At 38.3% G+C, this 22,449-nt stretch overlaps 1 protein-coding gene across 2 annotated transcripts in view; it reads left to right on the top strand.

The window, feature by feature from the left end:
- The window catches only part of CRYZ (crystallin zeta), a 33,042-nt gene extending 22,810 nt beyond the window's left edge, over nucleotides 1-10,232 (top strand). Inside the window, exons 6-9 of one of the 2 annotated variants that reach the window (XM_075557338.1) lie at nucleotides 959-1,108; nucleotides 8,389-8,490; nucleotides 8,611-8,706; nucleotides 9,343-10,232. In XM_075557338.1, coding sequence (XP_075413453.1) covers nucleotides 959-1,108; nucleotides 8,389-8,490; nucleotides 8,611-8,706; nucleotides 9,343-9,507 — 513 coding nt within the window. In that variant the 3' untranslated portion in view covers nucleotides 9,508-10,232. The remainder of the gene's footprint in view (nucleotides 1-958; nucleotides 1,109-8,388; nucleotides 8,491-8,610; nucleotides 8,707-9,342) is intronic. The other variant, XM_075557335.1, reaches the window with a different exon arrangement.
- Nucleotides 10,233-22,449: the final 12,217 nt, after the last annotated feature.

The following is a 22,449-nucleotide window of genomic DNA, read 5'->3' as shown; positions in this document are numbered from 1 at the left end:
TGTCATGGGCTTAGTTCCAACTCATTGAAATCCTCAGTACAACAGAACAGCCCTGGGCCGGCCTCCTGTATGAGCCCACTGTGTCAGCCCCTCTCGTCACAATTCATCCTCTTTCGCTGACCCTCTATGTCACCAAACATGATGTCATACTCAATAAATGTTGGTCATATGAACAAATACATCCATTTTCCCACTTACCTGTCTCTTAGAAATGGTAGAGGCCTTACATCTCATATATAATAGTGTATTTGCAAATTAAACTACGGAGTTAGTGACCATGTTTTTATGATCTTTTCTCTAACCTTCTTCATAAAGTAGGTGCTAAGCACACATTTGAGGGCCCTGGTTTAAACCTGGTTTAAAGCTCTGCAGCTTGATTTGGCCCAGCTCCTGTTTCCCTCTCTAGAATGACCTGGAATAAGCCCCATTTCCTCATCTATCGACAGCATCTACTTTGTAGGGTTATTAATGAGGATGACATTAAACAGCATATATGTATATATATGTGTGTGGGGGTGTACATATACATGTATACATATTCATATATCTGTATAGACAAAGTACTTTATGTGGTACAGTGTTCATGTTAAGTGTTCAATAAAATCCAGCTATTGTTTTTCTTATTTCTTGATTTAGACCAGCGGTTCTCAACCTGTGAGTCTTGACCCCTTTGGGGGTCGAATGACCCTTCACATGGGGTGCCCAATTCATAACAATAGCAAAATTACAGTTGTGAAGTAGCAACGAAAATAATTTAATGGTTGGGGGGGGGGGGTCACCACCACATGAGGAACTATTAAAGGGTCATGGCATTAGGAAGATTGAGAACCACTGATCTAGACTGTTAGTTCCTTAAGGACAAGGTCTGACCGGGAAGACTCTTGAGGTCATTGTATATATTTAATAGTGCTTGGAGGACTAACCAATCAAAACTGCTGGGCTCTGTTTTGTGCTTCAGGTTGGAATAGCAGCATGTCAAATTGCGAGAGCTTATGGCGGAAAGGTCTTGGGCACAGCTGGTACTCAGGAAGGTCAAAACGTTGTCTTGCAAAATGGAGCCCATGAAGTATTCAATCACAGAGATGTTCATTATATTGATGCAATTAAGGTAAAATTTCCTACAATTCTCATAAGGCAAACTTTGTTCCTTTACAGATCTACTTCATTTTAAATAAGTTCTTTACCAACTACTCTCTTAAAATCATTTTTGTTGTTATATCTGTTGGTGTGTTTAAAAGCTGATGGCACCATGTGGTGGTCATCAACACGGGGTCAGAAATTGGAGCCAGGGGACCCAGGTTCCCGGATGTGTGTGCCCAGGCAGCCTTCTCAGCGCTTTGTCCTGAGATGAATAAAGTGTACTTGTACCGGTAAAAAAAAAAAAAAAGTTGTTTGATTAATTTAAAAACTGAGATGTTTGATTTTAAACCTTCACTTCTATTTTTGTTTTTGCGGTGTGTATCAAATGAAATGTTGCCTCTGTAGATTTTTTGTAACAATTAAAATGGATAATTTTGAATGCGAATCACATTCATGCAAAGCAGTAGCTTTGTACTGGCCACAGGAGGTTTCCTTAGTACGATGTTTAATATAATGTGGTGTGGGTTTTCCATGGACAGTGAGGTATTTTACCCCAGATTACAGATGGGATCTGTTGAGACCTTAGGAGATAAAGGTTGATGGAGTGGGATGATTTCAAGGAATAATCACCACCTCATGTAAAGCCACAAGGTAGCAGTTCCCATAGTTTATGTAATTAATGTGCAGCCCATGTAGTTAACATGGGCGGTCTATGTTTTGTGGGTCAAGCCCCACCCCCTATAGATCCATAAGCACTCCATACTAATTTTTACATACACTTAGCTGTAAGTGAATTTGAGAACCCCCTTGAGTCTTCTATTTGTAAAGTAGTAGAGATTTATTAAAAAGTGCTTATTTTGGTAATCCTCAAACCACTTGCTCATGTTGAGAAAAATTAGAATTTTAAATTAAAATTTATAGTAATTTTATATTTACTATGTAAATATAAACTACATCACTAAAAATATGGGAAAATATGAGTAAGGGCTTAATTTTTACAACTAAGCCATCTTTCCGAAACACTGCACAAAAACCCTCTCATTTGTTATGTGTCCAAGAAAACTTGATCCTGTATTCATTCCTGATACCATTATTCAAGAGTATTTATAATTATGAAAAATGGAGTTATTTTAAGAATATGATTTTGTTTTGAAATCATCTATTTTATGGTCTTACAGCTTATAATTGCCCTCTCTCCACTGCCAACAAACATGCTTATATTGTTCCTATTTTCACAAATATAAGTGTAACTTTTCATCTAACCCACCTGCCCCTCCCTTAAAAAAAAACTTCTTGAAAAAAAAGTGAGTGCTTTATTGCCTTTAGTTTCTTATCCCCTACCACCTCCCATTGCAAGTTGCTTCCATCCAACTTTTAAAACTGCTTCTCAGAGTTCACTTATAGCTCCTGATGACCAATCCCCTGGGGTTTCTGGCCTCTGGTTGTCAGTAGCAGGTGTAGGCACTGATCACATCTTGTAAGGGATTCTCTTGGTACCTTCTTGATTGTTAATTTTCAGTCTCCTTTTTTTCAAATCCCAATGGCTTGAAAATGGACTGCTAACTGCAAGGTCAGCAGTTGGAAAACACCAGCTGCCCCATGGGAGAAAGACAAAGCTTCTTACTTGGAAACCCACAGGCAGTTCTATCCTGTCATCTAGGGTCTCTGTGAGTTGGAATCAACTCGGTGGCAGTGAGTTAATACTAATGAGTCCTTTCACACCACTTCAGTGTTGGTGTCCCCTAGGTCTTTCCTTTGGATCTCCCATCTTCTTTGGTGCTAGACTATTCTCCTGATCAATCTCAGATACTCTCATGGCTGCTGTTATTACCTAACTGCTTTTGATTTTAAAGAATCCTCATGGTGTCATGGGTTATGTGTTGGACAGCTAACCTCAAGGTCAGTAGTTCAAAACCACCAGCCACTCAGCAGGAGAAAGATGATCCTTCCTATTCACATAAAGCTTTACAGCCTCAGAAATTCACAGGGGCAGTTCCACTCAGTCTCCTAAGGTCTCTATGAGTTGAGTTGACTGGATGGCAGTGAGTTGTTTTTTTAAAAATTTTGGGTGGTGTAGCAAAGTTGGTGGTTCAAACCCACTAGCCACCCCATAGGAGAAAGATAAAACTTTCTGCTCCTCTAAAGAGGCAAAAGTCCGATAAACCCACAAGGGCAATTCTACTCTACCCTATAGGGGTGGCTATGAGTTGGAATAGCCTCTATGGCAGTGAGTTATTTTGTTTTTAGTTTACTATTGATTTTTAAAACTGTATGGCCTAGGTTTCATTCCACCACATCACCCTGTTAGACATACCCAGTCACGCAGGCTTCACCTATCAGGTCACCTGAGACAAGAATCCTGCATTTCAATTTTCATTCCTTTTTATCACTGTTCTCCCTACCACCAACCAAGCCGATGACTTTATCCTTTGTGTTTTATCTATGACATATCTTTTTTTTAAATTTTATTAGGGGCTCATACAACTCTTTCCACAATCCATACATACTTCAGTTGTGTAAAGCACACTTGTACATTCTTTGCCCTCATCATTCTCAAAACATTTGCTTTCCGCTTGGGCTCTTGGAATTAGCTCCTCATTTTCATTTTTCCCCTCCCTCTTCGCTCCCTCCTCCCTCATGAATCCTAGATAATTTATAAATTATTATTATTTTATCATATCTTACACTGCCCGATGTTTCTCTTCACCTACTTTTCTGATGTCCATCTCCCAGGGAGAAGGTTATATGTAGATCCTTGTAATGTAATTAGTGCCCCCTCCCTCCACGCCCGTTTCGCTCCACCCTCCCAGTATCACCACTCTCACCACTGGTCCTGAGGGGTTCTTCTGTCCTCGGTTCCCTGTGTTTCCAGTTCCTATCTGCACCACTGTACATCCTCTGGTCTAGCCAGTTTTGTAAGGTAGAATTGTGATCATGATAGTGTGTATGTGTGTGTGGGGTGGGGGGCATTTAAGAACTAGAGGAATGTTGTGTGTTTCATCGATGCTACACTGCACCCTGAATGACGCGTCTCCTCCCCACTACCCCTCTGCAAGGGATGTCCAGTTGTTTACAGTTGGGCAAGGGATGTCCAGTTGTTTACAGTTGGCCATCTTGCACTCCCCCTCATTCACGAGGAGAAGATTTCTTGTTCTTTGGTGCTTGATACCTGATCCCTTCAACCCCTCGTGATCACACAGGCTGGTATGCTTCTTCCATGTGGGCTTTGTTGCTTCCAAGCTAGATGGCCGCTTGTTTACCTTCAAACCTTTAAGACCCTAGGTGCTGTATCTCTCGATAGCCAGGCACCACCAGCCTTCTTAACCACAATTACTTATGCACACATTTATATTCGGTGTTTATATGGGGAAGGTGAGCACACAATATGATTTTTGTTCTTTGGTGTCTGCTACCTGATCCCTTCAGCACCTCGTGATCATACAGGCTGATATGCTTCGCCCATGTGGGCTTTGTTGCTTCTGAGCTAGATGGCCATTTGTTTACCTTCAAGCCTTTAAGACCCCAAGCACTATATCTTTTGATAGCCGGCACCATCAGCTTTCTTCACCACATTTGTTTATGCACATGTTTGTCTTCAGTGATCGTGTCAGGAAGGTGAGTATCATGGAATGTCCATTTAGTTGAGAAAAGTGTTCTTGTATTGAGGGAGTATGTGAGTGGAGGCCCAATGTCTATCTGCTACCTTACTACAAAACCTAAAAATATATGCACATAGGTCTATTTCCCCCATCATCACATATAAGTATATTTACATATGTACATGCCTGTATTTAGGTCTCTATGTATACCCCCCTTGCCTCCTACTTCTTTGCTCTATTTCCTTTTGCTTTCTTCTTGTCCTACTACCATGCTCAGCCTCAGTTTCAATAATTCCTCTCTGTTACATTGCCCTTGATCACTGCCTACCAGTCCTCCCACCCCCTCCTTGCCACTGGTTTTGAATCACTCATTGTTCCCTTGTCCCTGTGTTTGTTAACACCTCTTCCCTTCCCCCACCTACCACTATGACATATCTTTAAAATATATTTTTTCTTTATTCTCTCCTCCATTGGGCCTCATCTCCTCCAGCCTTGAAATTACCATGGTTCCTATTTGGGTCAATATCTATCTTTTTCTTTTTCCTACTGCTTACCAATTTCTGGCTCTCCCCTTTAAAGAGGTCCTAGAAATAACTGAAATAGAAACTCCATGAGGACAGAGTTTTTGTTTCTCTTGTTCCCTGATATATGTACCTCCATGGTCTAAAACAGTGCTTGGCACAGGAATGAGCAAACACTTACACCTCTCCTTGGTGCAAGGCTCTCCAGGAGCCTTGGTTGCATAGTGGTTACACATTGGACTGCTAATCATATGGTCAGTGGTTTGAAACCACCAGTGGCTCCATGGCTTTCCACTCTGTAAAGATTTACAGTCTTGGAAACTCACAGGGACAGGTTTACCCTATGGGGTCACTATGAGTCGGTATTGATCCTGTGGCCATAAGCTTGAGCTTGGATCCCTCCCCCATTACCAAATTTAAAATCGTTAACGTGGTGTTCTGTATATTTTCACAATATTTATTAATTTAAAGTTCCTTCCACCCCACCCCCTACCTCCCACGACTACCCCACTTGCTCAAATACATAATCTAGCTTTCCTTGTCTACTCTCTAGTGCTGATTTGTTCTAATTCTTATGCTTTTGTTTTTCTTCAGTCTGGACTGCCTGTGTCTCATAGTTTCTTTTTCCTTGTTTTCTTCTTTTTGCCTAGAGACCTCCTAGTCAACCCTCAAGACCCAGGCCATCATATCTCTGAAAGTCTCCTGGAACTCAATAGGCTACCAGACTTTCACTTTTTCCTCTATAGCCTGTAGTTTATTTCTACTAATGTAGTATCAGTTCATTGCATTGTAGCAAGTTATATTGTATTATCCATCTTTGTCCCTGGCTATTTTTTTAAATTTTAAGATTCCTTTATCCATCTTTGAATTTCTTGTTGCTAATGCAATGTCTGGCACATGTATACATTTTTTTCATTAAAGTAAAATTTATATTTTTGTCATTGGCTTTTTGTTGTTTTCTTTTGTTGCTTGGTTTTGCTCTGTCTTGTTTTTGTGCATGTTATTATCTCTGCAAGTCTGTCTAAATAAGTTAGGCTGGATGAACAATCTGGAGGAGAAAACAACGGGTCTGATAGTTCCAGGGGGACATGGCAGAGGGGGAGTGAGGGAAAAGGAAGTGGTGTTAATAAACCTAGGGACAAGGGAACAGTGATCCAAATCGGGTGTGAGGAGAGTGTAGAAAGCCTGGTAAGGCGTGATCAAGGGTAGTGTAACCGAGAGAAATTACTGTAGCCCAAATGAAGACTGAGCATTTTAGTGGGACATGAATATAAAATGAAATAAAGGAAAGAGTTAGGAGGCAAAAGGCATTTATAGAAGTCTAAATAAAAGCATGAACATATCTAAATGTATATATGAGGATGGGGAAATAGATTTATGTGCATATGTTTATAGGTTTAGTGTTCAGGGAGCAGATGGACATTAGGCCTCCACTCAAGTACTCCCTCAATGCAATAATACTTTGTTCTATTAAACTGGCATTCTGTGATGCTCACCTTCCCAACACAATTGCTGAAGACAAAACGGGTGCATAAGCAAATGTGGTGAAGAAAGCAGATGCTGCCAGCTTAAAGATATAGCCTTTAAGATATAGTCTTAAAGGCTTTAAGGTAAACAAATGGCCATCTAGCTCAGAAGCAACAAAGCCCACATGGAAGAAGCACACCAGCCTGTATGATCACAAGGTGCCAAAGGGATCAGTTATCAGGCATCAAAGAACAAAAAAATCATATCATTGTGTGTTCACTTCCCAAATACGATCGCTGAAGACAAATGGGTCATTAAGCAAATGTGGTGAAGAAAACCGTTGGCGCCCTGCTATCAAAAGATATAACATCTGGGGTCTTAAAGGCTTGAAGGTAAACAAGTAGCTGTCTAGCTAAGAAGCAACAAAGCCCACATGGAAGAAGCACACCAGCCTATGTGATCACAAGGTGTCTAAAGGATGAGGTATCAGGCATCAAAGAACAAAAAACATCATTGTGAATGAGGGACAGTGTGGAGTGGGGACCCAAAGCCCCTCTGTAGTCAATAGGACATCCCCTTACAGAAGGGTCTCGGGGAGGAGATGAGCCAGTCAGGGTGCAGCATAGCAACGATGAAACATACAACTTTCCTTTAGTTCTTAAATGCTTCCTCCCACCCACTATCATGATCACAATTCTACCTTACAAACCTGGCTAGACCAGAGGATGGACAGTGGTGCAGATAGGAACTGGAAACACAGGAAATTCAGAATAGATGATCCCTTCAGGACCAGTGGTGAGAATGGTGATACCAGGAGGGTGGAAGGAGGCCAGGGTACAGAGGAGGAACTGATTATAAGGATCTACATATAACCTCCTCCCTGGGGGACGGACAACAGAAAAGTGGATGAAGGGAGATGTCGGACAGTGTAAGATATGACAAAACAATAATTTATAAATTATGAAGGGTTCATGAGGGAGGGTGAGCGGGGAGGGAGGGGAAAAATGAGGAGCTGATGCCAGGGGCTTACATGGAGAGCAAATGTTTAGAGAATGATGAAGGTAACGAATGTACAAATGTGCTTTATACAATTGATGTATGTATGGATTGTGATAAGAGTTGTATGAGCCCCCAATAAAATGAGTTTTAAAGTAAAATTTATATACTATGCATATATAGAGCTTTTAAAGGATATGTTTTAGATCCTGAGAATCAACATGTGAAAACTAAAAAGGAAACCACTATAGACCAATTGGTTGTTAGCCATTTAGAATAAAACTGAGTGCACACACTGCATCTCATGACACCAAACAACCAACAGTTTTCCTTTTTAATAAAAAACAGAGGCCCTTGGGGGCTTGGAGTTGTCAGGCTTTGCTTCTCTATGAAAATACAGTTGGACATAGAAAATTCTGAATTGAGGAAAACATGTTGTAGCAAATTGAATTTAAGCACCTGAAATTCCAAGCAAATTTTACTTAGCTATAGCACTTTTTTTCAGTAAAGTTTTTGTCATTTCAGATATTGTAGCTCGTACCTTGAAATCACACTATCATTATATAATGTGATCACTTGAAAATTTGTGGGTTTTTATCTTTAAAATACCATTTCCTAGGTCATGTGAAACATATTTCTAAATTACATTAGCTATGGAAGTTATTTCACAGGCTTTTTGTGCTCATTTTCTAATCCAATTGTGCCCTCTTTTGTATGTTGTATAGAAATCTGTTGGTGACAAAGGAATTGATGTGATTGTTGAAATGCTAGCTAATATAAACCTTAGTAATGATCTGAAGCTTCTATCTAAGGGAGGACGAGTAATAGTGAGTATTTCATTTTTTACTACTTTGAAATACCACAGTTTACCATAGTTTCAGATTTTTAAACCCTACCTTTAACCTTCTCTTGAGGCAAAATGGGAGTTATGTTGTTTTTCACGACAGATTGTTGGCAGCAGAGGTCCGATTGAGATCAACCCTAGGGACACCATGGCAAAAGAGTCCAGCATCATCGGAGTTGCTCTCTACTCATCAACCAAGGTGGGCAAAGAAATGGCTCTTGTTTAGTTAATTGAAAGATTGCTAAGTCAGGTACACCAGAAGGCTAATGAGTAGATGTTAAACTCAGTTATCTGACTAGCGGAGTGGGTAATTCATCCCTTGAAGATAGTAGGACAGCACCCTAATGTATTTTCCAAGTCAGATTACTTTTGAGAAAGAAAGGGTGTTAATAATAAGTACTTCAGAGCAGTGGGTGTAAAATACACGGAGATTATCCCAAGAGGACTAGGAAGTGTGGCTGGTCTTTGTGAACTGGGAGTCCTGGGGAGTAGTGGATTACGCATTGGACTGCTAACTCCAAGGCCACCCATCTGAACCGACGGTTCAGCCATGGGGGAAAGATGAGGCTGTCTTCTCCTATAAGGATTTTTCAGCCTTAGAAATCCACAGGGGCAGTTTTACTCTGTCCACAGATTTGCTATGAGTCAGAATGGACTCAGTGGCGATGAGTTTATTTTGTTTAGTTTTTATTGAGAACTGCTTTCTCTAAAGATGTGTTGATAGCTTGACAAAAGCCACACATATGTAAGACACTTTTACCTATAATACTTAGATTTTTAAGTTTTTTGATGCCACGGAAAGTTCAATCATATGGTCCTTTCATTTTTTCTTTAGGAGGAATTTCAACAGTTTGCGGCAGTCCTTCAAGCAGGAATGGAAATTGGTTGGCTGAAACCTGTAATAGGTTCTCAGTATCCATTGGACAAAGTGGCCCAAGCTCATGAAAATATCATTCATGGAAGTGGGGCTACTGGAAAGATGATTCTTCTCTTACAGTGATTCTGATATATTTGCTCTGGCATTAGAGTCACTTACCCCAGTTTTACTTATAGTATTTTTATTTTTACATTAATTAATATTCATTTGGATCACCACTTTTCTTATATTAGAAGGCAAGGTTTTCCTTAGAGATCATGGAATAAAATTGATTTTGATAGCTTATAATATCTTTATATCTTCTACCTTTAACCAAGGAGTCATCATAGTTGGAGATAGAATATTATGACTATTTGGTATTCAAGTATAATCCAGGAATTCTGAACTGACACTTGATTCATTTTAGACCATTATCTAAAATATGCTAATTTAAAATAAAGATTTCTGTGCTTGCTCATCCTTAAAAACATTTGCAGTCTCTGTGATTAGCTCAGTATTGTGCTGCACTCTCCAGTGTCGACAACTAGAACAGACTTCTTTTCCAAAGCGACCTTATCGAGACCCACAAATCTCTTGGAATGGAGACAACAAGAAAACATTGTTAGTTTTACCAGCATTTTCCAAATAGTAGATCATTCACCATTTTAATGATTAATTACCAGTGACTCATATGATGTTTCATGTACCATGGCACCAAGTACAGAGTCTCCATGTAGATATTTTTAAATGTCTAGATATTTTAAATAGCAGAGTTAGAGCTATCTGTTTGGATAATAGAACTACATGGTTTTTTAAATTTGAATTAGTATTCTCACAAATTTGACACATTAAGAATGATCTGCTTTTGTTTTCATAACATGATCTGCAAACAGTTCTATAGGAAATTAAAAACTTTATCTGTAGTAAAAATGACTATAGTAAATGTTTATAATAGACCATAAATTAAAATAATGTTTCAGAAATATATGAGAGATCAAAACATAAGACATGACTTACAGGAAGCAGATCTATAGCTTGTATCAATGTCTACATATCGTTTATGCATCGTCCTGAGTGGTTACCTCCTAACAGTGCTATGTGCTGGAAATTTTTATCTAAATAGGTATAAGGATAGGGATAGTGGATCAGACATCATTCCATCAATATTTATACCAAGGAAAGTAAGATTTGGTTATTATTTTTGTTCATTTTTACACTACCTTACCTGCTATTACTTAGCATGGTGAATTCTCATGACCCAATTTGTATCTGTTGAAGGACAGTTTCTGGATTTCTCATTTGATCATGAAATCCTGCTTAGTAGTAAACAGAGTGAACAGAACACACTGCTAATTTTTTATAATTGAGGGTATCCTTAGCTTTGGAGTTTTTAAGGCAAGGCTGAAATGATTTTATTACTAATGCATTCTGACTTTATTCACTGTTTCTTATACTGGGTAACTCTCCTGTGAAATAACATGTTCAAAGAAGCACTGAAAATCATTATTGTGAATCCAAAGACTAGCATTTTCTGTACACGTTTAAATGGAGAATGCTACTTCCATATGTGAAGATAAAAAATAATATTTCTGTACAAGTCAATGTAACCTATTTGCACTTTTGCCACCTCCATCAAATGAGCTGAAATGAACTGACAACTTCAGGAAACTTTGATAATACTTTAATTTAGAAGACTAAAAACAAGCTAACTGTATGTGTTTTTAAGGACTATAAATATAATTAGAGGAGCCCTGGTGATATTGTGGGATACCTCTTGGGCTGCTAACCACAAAGTTAGCAGTTCGAAATAACCAGCCACTCCTCAGGAGAAAGATGAGACTTCTTACTCCCTTAAGATTTACAGTCTGTGACAGCCACAGGGGTCAGTTTTACTCTGTCTTACAGGGTTGCTGTGAGTTGGAATTGACTCACTGGCAGGGAATTTGGTTATTTTAATTTTTTGATAAATACAATTATGTTTGATTGAGTATGTACATGGTAGGAACCTCATTGTTATATCAGCACTACTCTTGTCCCTACATACCCACCAACTAAGGTCACTGCTTTGTTGGTGCCTTAAGGGTAACCCTTAAAGGTATTACACCAATCCCTCTCTCTGCCTGTTGGGAAGCAGAAAATAACCTTTCGAAAAAATAGGCATTGGTTCATCTCTCAACACTCTGCTCTGGATTTTTGTTCCTGTTTGCTTTGACTCTCATGACTCAAAATCATACAGTGTGCTAGAGACCAAGTGGCCCAGCCACCCTGAGCCAAGATTAGGGAAAGGACGTGCCAAAATCTCAACTTGCTGTGATTGAAACTCAGCTGTTTTGTTTGTTTATTTGTTTTTTAAGTAGGCTTTAGATGTAAACTTACAACATGGTGAATTATAATTTCCTGGACTGTGGTTTTCCTGGTCTATTGTATCTCTGGCTACTCTCGGAGCTGCGATGCTTGTTTCCCATACTTTGTTGCCTGTGATTCCTTATTCCTGACCCTGCTAATCATCTTTACCTCAGTTTCCACCAATCTTGATTTGACAGCCTTTCAAACAATTTTCTGCTTATCCATTTGTTCAACAAATATTGATTGAGTCCTTAAAGTGTGACAAGGCACTGCACCAGAATTTGATGCTACAAAGTAGTACACCTCCTTCATCTTGCAGCTGAGTAGAAAAGCAGTGATAAAGGTCTCTGTGGGGTCAGAGAAGGGACTCCTGGCATATCTTGGGATTTGATTTATAATTATACAGTTCATGTTTTTGATGCATATGTTACTTTCTTCCTTCCAGACAGTAGCTGTGAGCACAAAAGTGTACAATCACTTGGGTGCCTCTGAAATGGGGAGAAAATGTTAAGCACTTCATAATGTTCTAACTCAGTTTTATTAAAGCAATACGTTATAGGTATGTTGTGAAGTTTCCATAGTCCACGGTGTATAGAGCATTTTTTTAAATGTTGCCCTGCATGAGATAATGCCTGAGAATAGCAAGACCTAGTAGGTCCCTTTATCCCAGGCGATTCAACCTCAATCATGTTTCACTAAAAGAAAACCCAGGTGATTTTTCCTGACCCCATCTCAATTTAAACCTCGAGTCTCTCTGATATTAAGAGTTAGCACAGCGAATTCTTTCCCCCTGAAAAACAGTGTTTTAAAAAATATTACAACAATTTAATTACTACATAGTGTACACACTAATCCATACAAAGTATGGGAACTTCCTCTCCCCACAGAAAACGCCTAGGAAATGTTCTAAAATGAAGCCTTACTTTATTCCAGTCTATGTTGATGTCCCCTGAATGTTGATGAAGACAGTGTTTTTTTAAGAGTAAGTCGGACGTTAACCCAAAACTCATCGTATGACAAATGCGTATTCGATGTGTACTAGACAAGTCACATATTAGCAGTCCCTATTTTATCCTTTAAATAGAAAATTATCAATGAAGACCACAATAGCACTGGAAGCAAAATCTCTGAGGAGATTCTGTGCCAAAACCCATGGGGAATTTCTATGAACTTCCATCAATCAGTGAATTAATTACACCAGCTACAAAATAGGTTTGGAAAGCCACAACTCAGTTGCTGACTCTATTTCAGGCACAGGATCTATGCTACTGAAAAATTCACAGCACCAGTTAACTATCAGAAACCAGCTGAGCTGATCTATACTGGGCCTCAGAACTCCTCAGCTCTGGCTTCCATAAGCATTTAGGGATGACAGGTGTGTGTTTCCAGATCAACTGCAGATTGAAAAGGGAAGAAGAACTTGCGCCCTTGCATGTAGAGTGACTACAAAGGAAACATGGCTAATGGGTGAAGGTAGGAGGAAACTGGGTTGCAGAAAATATGAGAGCATACAAAAAGAAAGAAAGAAAGAAAAAAAATTGGTTGGATCCTAGCAAAGCCAAATTATCTAGCAGTTGGAACAGAAGATGACCATGCTTGAGTCCAGCCGGCATTAGAATTGACATAAGATACTTCTGAGGCCACTCATTTTAAGTGCAGCTCTGAACAGGAAGAAGGCAGCTGAAACCCTGACAGATGTTCAGTGACTGAATTATGAAGGCAGACCTGCTTTAAATTTTGATTCTACTACCGAGTAGCTTTGTAACCCAGGGAAAAGGACATAAGTATTTGAAATCTCAATTCTTTCATAAGTACTATGGAATAATAGTATCTATCTCAGAGTTTGTAAGAGTTAAACAAGAGTTATTAGTATTTCCAGGAGTGGGAGGGAAGGGGAAAGAGGGCACAAGAGTGATGGTAAAGTTGTATCAATTGAGTAGAACGGCATAGTCAATTATTGGAATTGCTCTCAATAGTTGCACACTTGTAAAAAGTGGAACTGACACAGTGGTATGATAGGTATGTTTATACCTACCAAAAAAAGACAAAAGTTAAGTAGGGGCGGAAAGCAATAGTAACTGCTGAGGTTACCTATGTACAACCAAACACGTCATGGGATGTAGTTCTTTGGTTTCAAGGCTTAGGGTCATAGTTTCATAGGCCAATCCAGTTAATTGGCCTCATAACATGTTGAATGCTTCTGTTCTTGCCCTTTGTTCATTGCACAGTACCTGGGACCTTAGAAACTTGCAAGTGGCCATCCAAGGCATCACAATGGATCTGGACTTGCCTGGAGAAGCATAGGAAGAAGGGGGAGCAGGCAGAGGAAGAGATAGAGCACATGGCTGATGGACCCCATGCCTACTTTGCCATGAGACCAGGAGGATTGGATTGTGCCCAGCTATAAATAATGAACATTTGATCAAAGATTCTATAAATTAATTCTGATCAAAAGGGATCAAATTCTCATGCATGCCAGACTATCCCTGAAACTATTTCCTTTAGATAATTTTTACTCCTTGCAGCAAAAGTATCCACTGCAATATTCTTAAAACCAAAGATTGCTTAGCTTAACTAGTAAAAAGGTGATCTGACAGAATGCTCAAATTATAGAAAAATATTACTGCTCTCACATGCAAGTAAAATTCTGCTGAAGATCATGCAACAAATGTTGCAGCACTACATTGACAAGGAACTTGCCAGAGGTTCAGGCAGGATTCAGATTTAGAAAGCCAAAAATAAAGAACACGCTCAGCATATCTTAACTGAAAGAACTTCAGAAAAATGTCAAGCCTCAAGTTTCAATACAGAAAGATTCTCTGAGCAAAATATTGAATGATGCAGGAAGCATCAAAAGAAGATGGAAAAAATACACAGTCACTGTACCAAAAAGAGCTAGTTGACATTACACTATTGCTAGCATATAAGCAAGAACCAATGGTGCTGATGGAAGACGTTCAAGCTCCACTGAAAGCAATAGCCAATATCAAGTCACTAGAAATTGATGGAAAACTAATTGAAATGTTTCAACAAGCTGGTGAAACACTGAACACATTTACTCATCCATGCCAAGAAATTTGGAAGACAAGCTGTTGGCCAACTGAGAAGAGATCCATATTTATACTCATTCCAAAAAAAGGTGACCCAACAGAATGCTCAACCTATACAACAATATCATTAATATCTCTGTAAGTGAAATTGTGCTGAATATCATCCATCAACAGCAGTTGGATGCAGCAGGACATTGACAGAGAACTACCAGAGGTTCAGGCTGGATTCAGAAGAGGCCATGGAAGAAAGGATATCATTGCTGATGTCTGATGGAACTTGACTGAAAGCAGAGAATATCAGAAAGATGTTTACTTGTGTTTTATTGACTCTGCCAAGGTTTTCAAATGTATACATCATGACAAACTAAGAGTAGCCTTAAGAATGGGAATTCCAGAACACCTGACTGTGCTCTTTCAGAACTTATACATGGATAAAGAGTCAGTTTGGGGAACCAAACAAGGGAGTAGGGCATGGTTTAAAATCAGGAAAGATGTGTGTCAATGTAGTATCCTCTCAACATACTTATTCAATCTGTGTCCTGAGAATACAAGTTGGATTATATGAATAAGAATGCGGTATCAAGACTAGGGAAAAGCTTATTAACAATTTGTGATATGCAAATGATTCGACCTTACGTGCTAAAAGTGAAGAGGATTTGAAGCATTTGCTGCTGAAGATCTAGGATTGCAGCGTGTAGTATGGATGATGACGCAATGTAAATAAGACCAAAGTCCTCACAACTAGACCAATAGGTAACATCATGACAAATGGAGAGAGGATCAAAGTTGTCAAGGCTTTTGTCTTGCTTGGGTCCACAATCAATACTCATGGAAACGGTAGCCAAGAGATCAAAAGTCCCATTGGATTAGGTAAATCTGCTGCATAAGACCTCTGCAGAGTACTGAAAAGCAAGAATATTACTTTGAGGACTAAGGTGCACCTGACCCAAGCCATGGGATTCTCCATTGCATCATATGCATGTGAAAGTTGGATCTTGAATAAGGAAGACCAAAGAAGAATCAGAACATTTGAATTATGGTGCTAAAGAAGAATATTGAAAGTACCATGGACTGCTAAATGACAAATCAATCTGTCTTGTAAGAAGTATGACTCCCCAAAAAAGTATGACCACAGCCCTCCTTAGAGGCAAGGATGTGAGCCTACACCTTACTTACTTCAGACATGTTGTCAGGAGAGACCAGCCCCTGTAGAAGGATATCATGCTAGGGAAAGTGGAGGGGCAGCAAAAAAGAGGACGGTCCTTGAGATGGATTGGCACAAGGGCTGCTGCAGTGAACTCAAACATAGAAACACTTGTGAGGATGGCACCGGTCCAGGCACAGGTTGTACACAGGGATGCTGTGAGTCAGGAGCTACTCAGTGACACCTAACAACGAGTAAAAATGTCTACCTTGAGCATTATATTCACTGTCATGAAGTCAAGCCGAACTCAGAGTCACCCTATAGGTCAGGCTAGATTTGCCCCTGTGAGTTTCCAAGACCAAATCTTCACAGGAGCACTGGAGTAGAAAGACTTGTTTTCCTTCCGTGGCGGGTTGCTGGTTTTGAACTCCTAATCTCCTGGTTATCAGCCCAACACATCACTACTAATTTGTCCAAAAACCCTTTGAAGTTCCCTCACATATAGTAGAGCAAACAAAAACCAAATGAAAATTCAAGCTTTGAATTGTAAGCATGCCCATTAAAAAAAAGCAAAACAAGACAACAATAACAACCAGAGAAATGAAACTTGTATTTATCAAAGAAAATGTCCTCAAAACAATATTTGAGTTTATACATTGATTGTATTTATTATGCCTAAGCAAAATTTGTGAAAACTGCTAGTAATAAGGCATATCCTTGCATTTTTTTCAAAATCAAAGAGATATTTAACCATGGAAGAGTCATCACTTATAGTTCATATGATGATCAAAAACATGAAAAAAGCAAGAGAACAAACAGAAGGAAAAATGAAAGGTGGATTATTGCATAATAAACATTAAAATGTATACAAAGTAGTCATTTTAGTTAAAAAATAAGGTAAAAGTCAGAATATTACCATTATTGCCAATTTAAAAAGAACAGTAAAATGAAAGTCACCCTTTTAATAAGAAATATACAGAACTTTTAAAAGGAAAATTATAAAGTTGTTATAAAAGGCATAGAGCGACCTGTGGGTCATAACTCTTTTGGGGTTGGAACGACCCTTTCACAGGGGTCCTCCAATTCATAACAGTAGCAAAATTACAGTGATGAAGTAGCAACAAAAATAATTTTATGGTTGGGGTGGGGGTCACACATGATGAATTGTATTAAAGGGTCACAGCATTAGGAAGGTTGAGAACCACTAGCATAGAGGAATACTAAAAAGGGATTCTTGATCAACCTCATGTAGATATTCTTTCCTCATACTCTCAAAATTCAAAGTTATGTCTACTAAAAATTCAGAAGGACTTGTATTAACTTGGAAAGTAGTTTCCAAACTTTTTGGAAAATGAACTTTGGTAAATAGCCATGAAAATTCAAAAAAGAAAGGGAATTTGAATCAGCTGCAGAAGATATGAACAAAATTCTCAAGTTAAGTTATTATGGTAGATCCATATTATTCCAAGAACAACTAGAGCAATGGAACAAAATATAATTGCGCAATGCTTCTCATATTTGTGTATGATAAATATGATATTCCAGTGGGGAAAGCGACAATTCATTAAAGAAACTGGATATTTATTGAGGAAAAAATTAAAGCTAAAGTCTGACTATTTGAAACCTTAAAGAAATTTTAATTGTTTTGAAAATTTAAGTTGAATCAATATAGTTAAGTAATACAAGGATACGGTAGAATATTTTAATAACCTTTAAAGGGAAAAGCTTCTTATGCTGTTACTTAAAAGCCCAAATAAAATAAAACAACTGGCGAATTAGATGAAGCAGAAAAATTCACAATTTGACAGTTGAAGATTAATAATTTTAAAGGAGTTCTTCAAATTATTGAGTTAATGATGAGCACTACAGCAGAGAAACAGACTCATGTAGGTAACTCCTGGGAATCCCTGAGAGGAACAACCAGGTAAGCATTCAACTATTAACTGGATGGTTGGTGGTTTGAATCAACTCAGAGGCACTTTGGCAGACAGACCTGGAAATCCCCCAAACTCACAGCCTTGAGAGTCCACCCAGGTCAGCAGGAGTCAGAATCAACTCAAAGGTTACAAACACCAACAGTAGTTAATCCATATGAAAATAAAAGCATCTTACCAGGAAAGTTATGGAAAGAACTCCAACCTCATTAGGAATAAAAGAAATGTTCTGTTGACATGATTAGAAAGTAAATTCTGTTCTGGTGGACAGATTGATATTATGTTTATGTTTAGATGTGTGAGCTCTTATATCCATTAATTCAAGTACAAAGATTTATTCTAGAGAGAGCGGCATTGTGGTTAAAGCATGTGTTCAGGGTCAAGATCATCATAAAACATCGGATACTTAAATTTCCACCGAATAATTAAAATGTTGATATTCCATAAATGGTTATGTAATGTTGCTATTATAATAATAATGAAGATCTTTAGTTAATGACATGAAAAGAAATTCAAGGAATGAGCCTAAGAATTTCTAATTAAAAAATCAATACAGAACACTGTATAATTCCACTTCTATATGCTTGTGTGTGTGATTATATATTCCAAGGGAGACCTTGTAGTTATATATATCAGAATGTTTTGTCTTAGTAGTAGAATTATAAATATTTCCCAAATATTTTCATTTAAAAAAAAAATAGTAAACATTTATTTTTATTGAAAAGACATTTTTCATGATTAAATCACTAGCTGAACTCTATTTAAGAGAACTAATTTCTTATATAATCAGTAGAATAGGCTCCAAAGAGTGTGATCTCAAAAATCAAAGTAAATGTCTAATTAAAATCTCAGGGTATACATTTTCCCCTGTAATTGTATGTTTATACATATAGAATTAGTTCTTAACTGTTTTGATAATTTAGTTTACTCTTATGACATGCTCTGCTAAATGTTGTAGTGTATTTGTATTACATTTGCATTAAGTGCATATGAATTATTTATTTATTTTCTGGTTTTGAAATAATTCCTTGGCCTTTGACAATATTTTATTTTAAGAAGATGAAAAATTCTGTTAGTGATGAGAACTCTTTTTATGAGAACTCCGATGTGGGAATAAATGAGGGGGGGGGGAAAAGATGAAATGTATTTACACTTCTAGAGATGTATTATCTGCTTTTATTAATTCTTTATTAATATAAAACCAAGTTGAACTTAGTCCTATCAATTCATGTTCGATGTTTATTTTGATTGAAGCATTATATTGAAATCTAATTGTAAGCATCATAGTACTTCTAATCAAATCTCTTTTTTAGGTGTGGCAAACCCATTCGTACAAAATTTTACCCATGTATTATCAGATTAAATATTATTTTGCTAGAAATTAAGACTGCTATTCTGTTTCACAGTTTATTGAGTTTCACAATAATTTGGGTGTCTAAATATCTTGCTATTTCTACCATCCTAGAAGGGATTTTGAGTTTACTAAACTGGTTTTACTTAGTCTTGTTCCTAGGTCTATTAATATTGCTTTTTGGTGTTTTTCAAACGATGTCCCCTTTTATGTTCAAACTACATATCCACATTATTGTTGGAAATTTTTACATTTCTGGAATTCTTTGTCTTTTTATTGTTAGTCTGTTGGTTAACCTAATAAGCTAAACCATTCTCTAGGGCTTTAGTCTACCCATGGTAGGCAGTTAATCTGGACATTTCTTTTCACCAAAAACAAATACTACTATTTAAGCCAAAAATTTTATTTGCATTGTTTTGTCCTCACGGGAGATAATTAGTGGAAACAGCACGGATTCCACTGAACTGGCAGCTGAGAATGTACCCTGGACACTTTGGGCTTCTCATGCCTTTGGATCAACAGGTCAGGAAGGGTGTCACTGTACTAAGTGGTGTGATTAATCCTGATTACCAGGGAGAAATTGTACTAGTGTTACATAATGGAGGTAAAGAAGAATATGTCTGGAATCCAGGAGATCACATAGGCCGACTCTTAGTGCTACCATGCCGTTATTAAAATAAATGGTAAGTTACAGCAACCCAATCCTGACAGGACTTATAATTACTCAGACCCCTCAGGAATGAAGGTCTGGGTCATCCCACCAGGCAAAAACCACAGCCAGCTGAGGTGCTTGCTGAGGGCAAAGGTAATACAGAATGGGTAGTAGTAGAAGGTAGTTCTACCTATCCATTACGACCACATGATCAATTGCAAAAGCAAAGTTTGTAATTGTCAATGTATTTTCTCTTTATGTGTTTATTGCATAACTTTCCTTTGTTCAGGTATGATATATCAGATACATTAGGACTCTGTGTTTTCATTTCTATGTATGAGAGATGATTGATGATAAGTATAAGTGTGATTTCATCAATGTCCAGAAATTATATAAGTATATATGGCTAAAGAATTGTGTACAGGTGTCAGGTTGGCAAGGGGTGGATTGAGATAGTTAGTTTATTGTGCCAGCCTTGCCGATAAACACAAGTGGGATTAATTGATGGGTCGAAAGATAAATGACTCTGTGAGCCTTGCCTTTCTTGTCTCTTGCTCTTTGATCATCGGACCAGTGTGTGACTGTCTTGCTTGTTCTGTGCCACAATTTACAGGCTACACTACCTGTGGGACACCTAGCCTATGAACTATGTCACTGTAAGTTGAGGTCCCTTTAAGACCACATGATTGGAATGTACATCTCTGGAGCTGGGGACTGATGGTTGGTGACCTGCCTTGCTGTTTGCTGCCTGTGCTGATATAGCCTAGCTCTCTCTACAAAGGACTACCTGGTGGCCCTCAAGACTTAAAGGACTGCCAGTGTCTTTTAAGGAAGTGAGTTGCACTGAGCCATTTGTACTGCTTTATAATTTAACTGTTCATTTCTTGTATTATATATCTATCTACCTGTATATAATTTAACAGTTAATTTCTTGTGATATATATTACTAGCAATCTGGTTTTGTCTCTCTAGAGAACCCTGTCTAACACATCTCGTTTCATTGGAAGAAGTGATCCTCCATTTTATTAAGCTTCATTTCTTTATTTTTGCTTTGAATTTATTTTGCTTTCATTGCTTTTCTCCTTTGCTCCTTTGTTTCATCTCTTTCCCTTAGTTTCTCGATCTTCAGCCTCTGTCTAAAATTTTTTTAACATCTCAATTTTTTTTTCCTATCTTGACTTCCAGAACATTATTAACCTGGTGCCCAAGGATCAGCTTAGTTTCCTTTACAAATATATCTCCCACTCCTTTAATTTTTTTAACATTTTATTAAGGGCTCATACAACTCTTATCACAATCCATACATATACATACATCAATTGTATAAAGCACATCCATACATTCTTTGCCCTAATCATTTGCTCTCCACTTAAGCCCTTTGCATCAGGTCCTCTTTTTCCCCCTCCCTCCCCTTTCCTCTCTCCCTCATGAGCCCTTGATAATTAATAGATTTTTATTTTGTCATATCTTGCCCTATCCGGAGTCTCCCTTCCCCCCCACTCCTTTAATTTTAATGGTCATTGCTATCTGATTTATTTTTTCTATAGAAACCCTCTCTCTAGTTGGCTATCTGAGCTCTGTGCTGATGAGTCTTAAATCTGCATGTCCCGCAGGTAGTCTGGAGATACTTAGGTCACACAAGATTATCTGTTAGATTCATCACTAAACATCACTTGGATGTTTCAAAAACTTTTAAAAATCAAGATGTACATCACGAACTTGTTCTTCCTATATTTCGTATCTTTCTATATACAACAGGGTTACCCACGCTTGGCAGTCGTTCTCAAATTTCCTCCCTCCCATAACCTCAACACGATATTAAGCTGGCTCTTAATAAGTGGAATCTGTCTCCTTTGTATCCGTGGAACCTGGCTTCTCTTCCCTTACCTCCACTACATTGTCCTGAGTCTTTGGTACCTCCACTACCTTGTCCTGAGTCTTTGTTGCTTCATGCTTGGCTTGTTACAATGGCATTCCAACCACCTGTTCTGCCTTGATTGTGGTCCCACCTTAAATCCATTGGACACACACTGTTAGAGTAATTTTTGTAGAATGAATGTTTTATTAAAATCTTAATGTATCACGGTAATTTTAGAAAGGACATATGGACTCCTTAGCTTTGCACAAAGGTCCTGTCCTCTCAGTCCCATTCTTCACTATACCCCCCATCCTACTGGCCTTGTCCAAACGGAAACACACCATTCTTTTTATTTGTCTCTGTTTTGATAAGGTTTCTCCCTCTTCCCACTTATTAAATCGTTCTGATCCTTCAAAATGCAGGTTGCAGAACATTTCAAAGAAACTGTTCCTATACTATCCTCATTATCGTCGGCTGCCCTTCTCGTGTGGTCCTGGGCCAGTTTGAACACTTGCCATCCTGCATAGGGTGTTTAATACTTTTTGGAAGTAGAACAGGTCCACACAACATGCACAAGCACACAGTGCATAACAAATGAGCACAACATATTTCAACAATGGTAGCCCTGGTAAGGAGTAGGTAATGCATTGGGCTGCTAATCCCAAGGTCAGCAGTTTGAAACCACCAACTGCTGCATGGGAAAAAGACTTTCCCCTCCCATAAGGAGTTATCATCTTGGAAACCCTCATGG

The sequence above is a fragment of the Tenrec ecaudatus genome, chromosome 1 (assembly GCF_050624435.1).
Source record: "Tenrec ecaudatus isolate mTenEca1 chromosome 1, mTenEca1.hap1, whole genome shotgun sequence".
Classification (NCBI taxonomy): Eukaryota; Metazoa; Chordata; class Mammalia; order Afrosoricida; family Tenrecidae; genus Tenrec; species Tenrec ecaudatus.
The sequence above is the reverse complement of the archived record's forward strand: the minus strand, read 5'-3'. Positions and strand labels throughout refer to the sequence as shown.